Source organism: Homarus americanus, unplaced genomic scaffold (assembly GCF_018991925.1).
Source record: "Homarus americanus isolate GMGI-L3 unplaced genomic scaffold, GMGI_Hamer_2.0 scaffold11794, whole genome shotgun sequence".
Taxonomy (NCBI): Eukaryota; Metazoa; Arthropoda; class Malacostraca; order Decapoda; family Nephropidae; genus Homarus; species Homarus americanus.
The window spans coordinates 346,007-358,096 of NW_024739301.1; the positions used below are offsets into that span (position 1 = coordinate 346,007).

The 12,090-nt window shown below is 38.1% G+C and overlaps 1 protein-coding gene across 1 annotated transcript; it reads right to left on the reverse strand.

Annotated features, from left to right (window-relative positions):
- Positions 1-1,215: 1,215 nt before the first annotated feature.
- Positions 1,216-11,916, reverse strand: LOC121874470 (selenoprotein M-like). The gene is made up of 4 exons (XM_042378588.1): positions 11,765-11,916; positions 3,072-3,142; positions 1,992-2,061; positions 1,216-1,783 (listed from the first exon to the last, which is right to left on the reverse strand). The coding sequence occupies exons 1-4, from the start codon at positions 11,870-11,872 to the stop codon at positions 1,634-1,636; spliced, it is 399 nt and encodes a 132-aa protein (XP_042234522.1). The 5' UTR covers positions 11,873-11,916; the 3' UTR covers positions 1,216-1,633.
- Between the last annotated feature and the right edge of the window lie 174 nt (positions 11,917-12,090).

Genomic DNA, 12,090 nt, shown 5'->3' on the forward strand with positions numbered 1-12,090 from the left:
GACATGGATTGAAAAAGGTTGAGAACCATTGACTTAGGGCAAGTCTTCAGTTCCACAAGCTCATTCTTCTGAATCGAGTACACTTGCTCACACTCGTATACTTCAACCTTTTCACTACTGAGGCACTAGCTAGCCGGCCGGGCAGGCAAATATCCACATCATCGTGCTCATATGCACACACTTCTCCAATTCACGACTCCATGCTTATATTTATCCCTAGTCCTGATATACTCATGTTATAATTAAACATGCTCCCAAACATTCATGCTGTCACAAAGACAGTATGCTCTCAAACATTTTTTAACACAAACATGCTCTCGAACACCCCTTTACTTAATTTACTGTTGCTGGGGTAGGAGGTTGCAGGCTTGTGTAGGATCCCCTATGTTCTCGACTTGTCCAGGGCCATTTTGAAGCCCAGTACTGATTTTGCTTCCATGGCATCAGCTGGTATAATGTTCCATAGATCTACAATCCTCTCGAGGAAGTACTAATTCCTTATTACCTCTGCATGACACCCTAACGAGCAGAAAGCTGTGACCTGTTGTTTGACACCTAAATTTAAAAAAAATTGTTTTTGGTTTGTGTCTTAATTTTGTATAAACGAGACGAATTAATTAAAGAATAATTTTTGATAATCCGTGTTGCATCTTTTCTAGAGTTGTAAAGTCTTTCTGTAGGCAAGGTTTAGTAAAGTATTTTGCATGAACGGCCTCTTATAATGTTACATCTGAGAAAATCGGGTGAAAAATCATAACTACACATGCACAAACCGTACACACACGCAGTGCATATATACACGTAAGTACAGTAGCCTACATACTCGAGTGCTGTGTGCGTGTGTATGAACAAATGTGTATTTATTTCACCTGATTTTCTGAATCGTCTCACCATAGCACAAGGAAGATTGTTTGCTAGTACGTGGCGGATAGACATTGAAATTTGCGAGTTTAGTAATCCCCGCTTCAGACCAAAGATTCTACAGCACTGTATATTATAGGAGGATGGCTAGCTCCAATGAGCAAACACTCGCCCCCGAAATGTGGCCGCTGTGTATAAAACGCAGCACATTGCGCCATACATGATATTGTGCGATAACACCATATGATTCAACAAAAACTATTTATATACAATAGTGTCAAAAGATTATTGACACATGGAGATTGTTCAGATGTCTACACATGAACACGTATAAGGAACAAATAGAAGGATCCATGAAGTCATTTTTTTTATTCAAACTACAAAACCTAGTGTGCACAACATACCCATCAGTACCCGAACCCATTTACTTCCGAAAGTAGCGAGAGCTAGAAGCTCTTTACACCCCTCCCATCATAGTAGGTTCATATTACTGCTCAGTATATTGTTTGTGCTTTGGTTATAATCAGTTGAAAAATCGTGCTTCTCCAAAAAAAAATTATATAAAAGTTAGTTATTGCAGACTTTACTTAATACTTTATCATAAATTTTAATGTACAGTACCCCAATCACGAAAGACTAATGTCTCCTAAGTTCTAACATAGTCCGAAATTTATAATAAAAAAGTTATAATGGAAATACTCTCAAGTAAGTATCCCAAATCAATCGACACACTGCAATAATAATCAAATACTATAAGTAGTGATGACTTCATCTAGAGCTCTTCCTTCTCCTTGTATGGGCCAGTGCGGAATTCCTCTGGTACCTCTTCATCCTTGTCACTCTTCTTGTAGAAGCCTTTCTTTAGTAGAACCTGATTGCATTCTTCCCGATTAAATTTTTCCAAGGGGACACGCTCCACCACCTTTGCATAAAGTTCATATTAGTGAGTCTTAAGATAAAGCTTGCTTACAGTTCAGTCTATAAACACTTATCTTGCTTATCTGAAATATGTGCCCATCCCATTATTCTCCCACTTGGACTGGTATTTTGTGAGTGGAATTTGTGGTTACATATAATTTGAATATAGCACAAGCTTTTATAATATGCAAATACAGTACATGTATACTAACCTGGTCGAGTTTGTTTATGAAGTTCATCACTGGGGGAGCACCACCAATGTGCATATACTTAACATTATGACTGATCTTCTTGTTAGGAAAACAAACTGCAATTGCTTGTCAGAGAAACTGTTACATGGCACTATAGGTAATTATAATGGAAAGTACACTACAGGTTAAGGAGAGGAAACTGGCAACGTGGGAAAATAATATTTTCAAAGCTATGCTTTGTTGCAGGATCAAAGTAATGGGCCCCGAGCCAAAACTCCTATACCTTAAACCCTTAACTATAACAGACCTACAAAATACGGGTCGAGTATGCAGAGCACCTGATTGGCAGGCAAGTCAGCTGACCTGCTACTACCTCAACCCATCTTACCAATAACCCACAAACTTGTGTTTAGTTACCACTTAAAATTTTAGCTACCCCACAAGATTAAAAATCCAAGCAACAACTACGTAGTGATAAACAGTGGTGCGGGTGACAATGTCTTCAATGCCGAAATTTACTCTTGTTTTATTTTCAGTAAAGTGTTTACAACAGATCCAAGCAAACATTACCCAAACCTAAATGATTTTAAAAGGTACCTAAGAAGCCATGTTTACTGTAAAAAATAAATAAGTTAATTAATGCAAGAGTTGGGGAAGGTGGTGTGATAAGGAACAACATTGACATGCCAGTAGATGAAACCAAACTTCAAAAACTAAAATATTGAGGATTATTGTATATTAATGTCGCCGAGTTTGGTGGAATTTACAACCAGGAGTGTGTTGGGGCTCCAGTGTGATGGCGCAGTGATGCCAAATGGAAATCTATGTTCCCGGTTAGAATTATTACGAGATAAATGTATTCGAAAGAGAAAACCCCAAGTAACCTTATATACATAACCCAAATAAAAATTTAAGTACATATAATGTAGAGAACCATTTTCGTAAAGACAATTGAAATGTGTTACATACACGTCAATACAGATTGCTAAACAGCCAATTATAAATTATTTTCTGCTTTACTTCGTATTAGTGGATAGGTGTGGGTGGGTGTTATTGGCAAAACATTACATTCAAATTATATATATTGCAATGAAAGGATACAAGAAAGGAACGTCCTCGTTGATGAATTTCTTCACCTCGGGGAGCCTGTTCAGCTGTCATCCACCGCAGCTCTGAAATAATTAAAAAGTAAACTTGTTAACTTTGTAAATAACATTGATTATGTGTTAAAGGAATATCCTTCCTTCCTTAGGCTTTAGTAAGCCCCTTTATAATATTTATACTGTATATACTTGTCACACTTGCCAGATGCTTCTGGTGTCATTGTACAGGGGTACCTAGTGACCACTAGGATCCCGCTTCCTCTATCAAGGAATAAACAATTGAAATTGAAAAAAAAATGAACTTGTTAACTCTTGGAAAAGTGTCTGCTCATGAAGGAGTGGATTGATGTACAGTAAAATAAATGGAAAGACATAGGGCAAAATACAGTAATGAATACTAAAGGTATTTAATTTACTAAAATTTGTTGACAGAATTTCTAACATAACTGGGAATACAGATATGTAATTACCGAGTGGTGCACTTAGTAACTTATTAATGACAAGTACAATAAAGTACCTTTAGGATGCGTTCACATCAAGGCCTTAACCAGATATGTGACGCCGCATGTTACAAGTTTCTCAGCTAATACCTATCACACAACTCGCAATCTTTCTAGGAAAGGAGAAACTGTCTTCCCGCTAGGATAAAATTTGAAAGATTTAAATAAGATGCGATTCGAATATAGTGAGATTGGTGTAACTAAACTTGCTCGTTCGGACAACTCGCGTCAGGGTATGTCCGTTCCGGCCTTACGAGCCCACCAGAAAAAAAGTATTGTTTGTACACAATTTATGTACACCGATCAATACACAAATAGCTTTAATTTCCTCTGATCTTGTACTGTAAATAACCTAACCGTGTTGGCTACGGTAGATACAAATCTCTCTGAAAACTTTAACGAGGGTTCATTATTTATTCTACATTTGAAATATTCAGTTTAACAATTAAATATCCTGGGGACTCCATGGATGTATTATTAACCTCAGAAGTGATCTAGGATCTGTCGAAGTTGGTATAACGGAAAGTACTTTATTAAGAATTCATATGTCGGCAAAATTTTAGTTCGTGAAGCAAAATCAGAAAATACTTTTCATATCTCGTTCTTCCATAATTCGGGTCTCGTATGATAAACTTTTATAGATTCACTCACGCTATATTACATTGAAGAGAAGGTTGTCAAGCGTTTCAATTTGAACGTTGTTATAATGGCTGAAATTTCACATGTAATATATTGTAAATATTAAAGTTTGTAGTTTGATTGTTTTCTGTGCTTGTACCAAAAATACTTCTTATTTTATCTTGAAAGATTTACTCCATGTTCTCAGTCCCGATTACTGAACAAAATGTGGTAATTACTGAAATCATCTACGTCACACGATTGAACACACACATCACATTAGCCAACTTAGCGACGCGACGTCTACTGACCCCCCCCCCCAAAAAAAAATAAATAAAAATATATAAATAAAAAATAGATAAAAAGTAAATAATTGTTGTACGTACATGAAAGACGTAATAAGAAAATGAGACAGGTCACCGGAGTGATGTAGTTGTGTACCGACTTGTTGCGGCATATGTTGCCTGACTATATGACACCAATAGTAAACCTTATTCAGCAAGAAATGTTATCCAAAGTTTAAATTTGTTTTCCCTATAAATGGCAAACGTTTTGTGTGGTAATGTGTTACCAATTATTGCATCAATAACTACCTTAAATACAAAGAAAACTCGAGTTAAGAGCCCAGACATAACATGGGTACACCTTCACTCAGCTCCACCAGCATCATGAAATACGGTACAGTATTATCTATTAAAGTTGATTATATATATATATATATATATATATATATATATATATATATATATATATATTATATCACACGGGAAAGGGAAACGGAGCACCTTAGCTTTCGTCTTTATTCAAGACATCTTCAGAGGCAACTGGATTACATGGACAGGGTGAGCTTATTAAACATGAGATCAGGTCATAATGTCATCCACTAATCCCCACACCAACACACACGTAGAGGAGCTTAAGAGAAGGGGGGGGGGGTGACGTGACTCGTCATGTCAAAAATAAGGGACCCACTAAATAACTATCCTCTTGTTTTCCAAAAATGCATCTAGGACACTTTAAAAGGCAGCATGGATTTCCAACAAAGCAGCAAATAGCAATGAACGAGAACCTTAATGAATAGGGACGTGTTTTCACCTCTGCATCGCTCCGTCATTTGGTGTGAGGGATGGTCAGTGTGTGCACAAGGACTACCTGTACTGATATGACTTAAGTGTTGCAGGGTTACACTGTTTTGGGTGGGGTCATGGTCCTCCCTGGCACCCACCCCCGGCCCTACCCATCCTTTGTAACATCATCTGCAGGAGGGATAGTAGTGTACTGCCTCTGAACCTACCGATGGGCTGTGATTATAATCTGATGTATTCCTCTTTGTACAAAATCTTAAACCCTCAAATAATTAGTAGCAATCCCTAACATTCACAAAATTTACTCTCCTTGCTCAAGTTGGCAATTATTGCCATGGATAATGCCACGTTCTCTGCGTATACCGTACAAAGCTTCATTAAATTATTCTATTCACAAAATTAACATATGAGTACGAAGTTAAGTCCTTACTCAATATTAAAAATAAATATATGGGCATAAATGACTATTACATACATTGACATTTGGTGGGGGTAACAAAAGCTTTCATTAGAGAGGTAAAGGAAGATACATATTAATGTTTATAGTGAAGGTCTCGTAGGTCATGCGCGCTGGGGTGTTGAACGGCAAACACGTAGTGCAGTAACAGCCTCAGATTGTGTCGAGGGGCCTGACGTGGCGTAATTCCCTAACAGGTGTTTACATAAGCAGCACAAGTTTGTTATGCATACATATCCCTTACCTATGTAAATAATTAACTACACCTGTATGTATATAATTAACTACGCACCTGTATGTAAATATTTGTGACCAGAATCACCTGTGAAGGCTGTGATCAGCAGCACTGCTAAATGCCTTGTACCATCCAAACCAGGGCTCTCGTTACCGCCATACCATTACCACCATTTACAGTTAGCCCATGTAAAAAAATTGCAGTATATAATGTATTTTCAAGCGAATTCTTAAAAGGCAATGCGGCCAAAAAAAAATAAAAAAATATTTAAAGACTTCTGACAATGTCAGAGGAGTACCCGACCAGCGACCAATACAGGTACAGGTACTGTACTTTATTTTTGCTGCTTAATAAGTTAGTGGCAAGTGTAAAAAAAAATGATTTTATTGATCATTCAGAAATTATGCCAAAGGACACCATGAACCGGATCCTTTAAAATTAAATAATGGAACTCTTCCCCAAAGAGAAGGGGGTCAAGGACCCAGTTTACATTTATATAACCTAAGCATATTGTTACACAGCCATTTTCCACGTTTGCTTGGATAAGCCCGGGTTAACTGATAACAGCTCTCCATACCGCACAGATTCGGTTTCTCTTAAGTTCATAACTCTTAATGCCACTCCTCCCCATTCAATAATCGATCCTAACTTTTTTCCAGGTATCCTCGATTTCCTCGTTAACAACCGTGTTACCAGTCATTTCTCACGCACTGTTCACTAACAACCCTGTTTATCCACAGTTTGAGTCTGCATTATTCAACATATCCGCGATTGTGTCCTGTTCATAGCCTTACAACTCTTCTGGCCTTCCTCCAGGCACTCCACCTTGTTACCAACCATCTTCCAGACCTTCTACAATCTCCTTTTCGCCTTTTATCGCTCTTGGGCATTTCAACATTTATAAGGTAGTAGGCAGCTACCAAACAGGGAGGTATTACCGCCTGGGAAGATATTGGAAGCATTGTGTGTTATCTAATGGTAGACCCTGCTGCCATATGGCATCACGAAAATTTTGACCAAGTCCCAGGTTGCTGATATGACTTTCTGCCTCATTTACACACAATTGCAGGGTCTAGGGTTTTTTCTCTTACTTGGACAACACAACATACATAATGTATATAGTTTCTCACTATTTATTTTTTTCGTTTTTGTATATAATTATGGTTATTATTATTATTAGTAGTAGTATTTTTATTTTTATTAATTTGCTATTTATTTTATTAATTGTTAATAATAATATTAATATTGTTATTAATATTATTACTATTGTTATTATTATTATTATTATTATATTTTCGTCACCCCAGGCCCTGATGTGTGTCAGTGACCTATGCCCGGTGGGCTAATCCCATTAAAAAAATGTTACTACATGCTTGGTTGGCCCTCTGTTCAACCACACATCTCATCAGATGCGCTCAGAGGAACATCCTCTACTTTGGTCCAGCAACTGACTGTCCAACCCCCAGGAGGTTTCCCATTTTTATAACTCGGCATAAATTGCTTCTCTTACATTGTTCCTTCAACTTCCACACTCGTCTCCTCGCAACATATATACACCTTCCTTTCCCTGCACCTTTTAAACAGTATGTCACACCAGCAACCTCACCAGCAAGGAGCACTTTTCCCGTAACTATAACCTTTACATCCCCAAAAAGCTTCCTATCAACAATCATCCTAATCGCCGTGCCGCATACAAGATAATTTTTAATACAACAGTTTAATACAGTATAATGGCGAAATGTGCTGGTTAGGGTAATTTAAGAACCGACTACACTATACTGGAGCGATCACTAATAACTTGTAATATACCTTGTATAGCCAAAGTAAAAATGGGGCTTATTCGTCATCTTTTATACACGTCTCTGCTGTCACTTAGAATCGAATCGGACTACATCCATTCACATGCACACCTGACAAGTGTTCCCATTTATCCGTACCACGAATCACCCACCTTCCTACAAACCAGCCGTAAATAAAAATTGCCAAAATCAGAGAAACTTACGTGTATAAACGGCATAATCTCGGAAAATGGCTGTGTATGAAAGGTCATTTGATTACTTATAGGGACTACGAGTACAGTATTTAAGTCAAAATAGACAGTTACAATATACACACTACTATGTGAAGCCATCCCGGGGTCGGGTTTTTTTTTAAGTTAAATTTGCCTCCAACATGCAAAAGCACTTTAAAACTACGACATAAGGTAACGGCCAACTCGGCATTGAGATTGAATGTTTCTAGTTCATCTGGAGCCGATTAAAAATAAAATAGCATAAAATTATAAAATTACTTAGTTTATCATAAGCTATTATAGTTTATGGAGTCGGCCAGCCTCCTCGATAAACTTAAAAGCTCCATCTTCTGGAAACGAGACATCTGCTCCAAGAACCAAGACAGTCTGAAGTAACCATCCTCCCTTGTTCCCCGGAGATGCTGCCTCCCTAAGGTTCCCCCAGACTAGGACACTCTTACCAGCAAATGTTTACTAGTCAAGAGGAACACAAAGTTTTCACCTACTGGGTCAATAGGTAGCCTCGTGTTATTTAGCCTACGGTGCCAATGCAAAGTATGGCCAGGGCTGGCTCGCTCTCCGTTGTAATCTCGAGATAGTGCCGGGACTAAATAAGCCACCCGCTATCTTCCTCTATCGGCGTTAAAAAACAATCCTGGAAAAAAATCCTTTCCCCTAAAATGACGTAGTAGAGCACGCGCTGTGAAGAAAAACATCCCCTTGCAAATGACCTGGAAAATACCTAACCTACCCTTCTAGCTGTAACCCCGCATATACAAGTCATTTGCGAGGGAAGCGTCATAGAAGTTTCTTGGAACTGTCTAAACTATTGATTGCACATACAAAATTCCCGGTACTCTGTACTGGATGACTTCTGCGATGATAGAGAGTGGTAGTAACTCTCGACAGGAGCTGCCATGCACAGGCCAACCGGCCTATTGCAGACTCCTTATTTTCTTATGTTCAATCAGAGAACCTCGTAGTGCCCAAAATGCCCCGGGGGTGGGGGTTTCCCCTACTCCTGATTAAACCAGGATGCTCAACTAAATCTAGCTTAATGTAATCGTCAAATTCAATTTCTACAAGAATCGTGCAGTCGTGCAGGTTCGGTGATTTTGTTATGACCAGCAAGTAAAAGTTCAACTTGATTAATTTAGAACAGAAAAAGGTTTGTTGATTAATTAGTTTTCCGAAGCTGAAGTTGCAGCCAAGACTGTACAGTGTACAGTATCTACGAACCACGCAATCAAGCAATGCTATATTACGGTTTCGTGGCAAAGACCTCGGGAAAAAATTACAGTAATTTATAATTATGCTCAAGATCTCGCATTTCTTGTCCCGCCTTGATCACAAGCTTATCTATGCCTCACCTTTCGATGAACACCTGTGTACAACCTATGCATATGTTTCAGCAACTGCGCAACATGTGTACTGTACATTTATAGTGGCGCAACACGTGTACATCTATACAGTAATGGTTTAACACCTGGCGCAGCAGCGCATGTATATGGGTGTATTGTAACCACATCACCAAAATCCCGCGGAAGAATATAAAAAATGAGCACTAAATTTACTGTAACCTTTACAACCGTGGGTTACGGTGCTGTCTTCTGTTTTAAGTTCCACAGTGAGATTCCACCTTTATGATTTATGTGTTATTACATAATTTCTTCAGGTGTGTGTATTATAACACGAGAATAGCAAATGATTAGCTCCTGGGTTATATTCTCCCTTTGGTGGACTTTTATTGACGAGCAGTGTTAGTGAATATAATACAAAGACATGGTGAAGTAAATATAATTAAAAGCAAGTGAATGGCATACGAGATTACCAACCCAATCAACCAAAGTATTGTATGTACAGTACAAGTATACTGCTCAGCTGGAGTACGAGCGTAAAAACCCTGAAACCCCCCAAAAATTAAATGCGCTTCATTATCTGATTGTAGCAAACTATTATAAGTAGCCATATAGCGGATACAACAGTGAACCCATTCTGGTTATCAAAATATGCATTTACCTTACTTAGTTTGATCAAAATCGGATAAAAATAATTTCTTTAAGAGTCATTAAAGGCGGCGTCACACTAGCATTTCTATTTAAAGGTTAGGTAATAAGTTAAGGTTTTCAAAGGTTTGCTTGGTGTTCTTCATAGTATTTTACCTCACAATTTCCCTCTACATCAAAGCTCTGCCCACTTTGAACAACCATCATTGTTGCTAATTGAGTAAGAGGGGGGGGGGGCTTATCTCCATAACAGCTCATTTGTATCGGAAATTAAGGTCAGATTCGTCTGAAGCAGTATAAAATGTACCATGAAAACCCATTTTTTAAATAGTTTTCGTGGTGTAACTAAATCGAATCTTTACCTGGAGTACTCAAGAGTACTATCACTCGTTTTCTTGCTTGGTTGGGCAATCTCTGTACTTTGGACAGTGGAGTGCTTTGGATTCCTTTTATCCATTGTCCACTGTGTCCTCCTCCATTCCGTCTCCAGGTGTCTCTTGAGGTGCGAGGCGGTGTACAGTATATCAACCCACCAATCTACCACTTTATTTTATTTACGAAGTGTCAAAAACCCGTAAGCCTAAGTTTACTTGCCAATTCAAAGTGTTTCGCAGATACAACAACTGAATGGTTTACTAACCACAATTTCAAGTGATATTTAAACAATACTACAAAAACTTTTTTCAGTGATGCTCCAGTAGTAAAATAATATAGACCTTATTCAATTAATTTAACCCCTGCTTATAACGTACCACAGTACCGTACATGTATTCTGGGTGATGGAAGTGAACCTAAAACTTGGTGACAAAGAAGAAATATCCGGGGTAATAACCAAATAATAGCTTTAAGAATCACCTAATTACCCAGAGCGCTAGTATTTAATACGTATTTCAATAAGTAGGACACAGTTGTATTTGTATGCATGCGAGCCGTGACACGTGGCGGCTCACTCGTACTTTACAGCTGAGAAACAACAGCTGTTTATCCTCGGGTAACAGCCAATAGCAGTGCGAAACGTAGGATCCACTTCCCACACTACTGCCTGAGGGTTACACGGGGTCATTTTCGTGGAATATAATACTGTAATATATTTTACTAACCCTACGAAACTTCATAAAATAAATAATTGTGGCTGTTCCATTATATAGTGAGATTTCGGTATTTCACTTGTTGCCACTAAACGAATCTCTAATTTTATAGTTGCAATCGGCACTTTTTACAATTCGATACACTTTTCTTCAATGGCATTTCTTGTGCAAAATACGTACAGCATAAGCGAGATATTTAACATTTTATGAAGTATGTTGTTCGTACATGGCGGTACACTTCCAGAACCTCGAACGATGTAGCGGGGTACACACCCAGAACATAACTGTGGAACCCCCCCCCCACCCCGTTTGTTAGATATAAATCTTGTTCCGATAGTGTTTGATGTTTTGAACACTTGTTACCATGTTTATTGCATTGTTTTAACTTCCTCGAATGGTGACAACAGTGAAATTTACCTGATTTTCTATTTTACAGGTCAACCTATTTAGACAACTCATTATTATTACCCACGTCCTCCATATAATGTAGTTTGGGAATCGGAACGAACTAATCATAAAATTGGGGCCAAAATTTATTGGTTCTTCAAATCGAACACGGTCTATAGTTAACGAGTATAAAAATCCTACATACTGTCAACACAACGAAGGACAGCAAGCATCGTCTCTTATCCAAAGTCTCTATCAATGTTACCTGTACAGTATAAAAGTTACACATCTATATGTACATTACCTCAAGCCTGGCTCGGACAATTTCTTTATCCTCTACGTCTTCCACTTCTCCGGTAGCAACACACACAGCCCCCAGGAGGAGTGCTATTCTCAGTCCTCTTATCGCCATGGTGGTCGTCCGTCGAGTGACAGCGGTCGTGCTGATAAACCTAAACCACCCCTTTATAATATGAAGTACAAATTTTGTATAAATTCGGGAAGAAGTTTGTATTTAAAAATATTTTGAATATTTTTATCTTCACTAATAAATTGTATGTATCGTTTTATATGTTGTAATTGATCAGAATAACTTCTGATTTGATATTTAAAAACTATTGATGAAAAAAC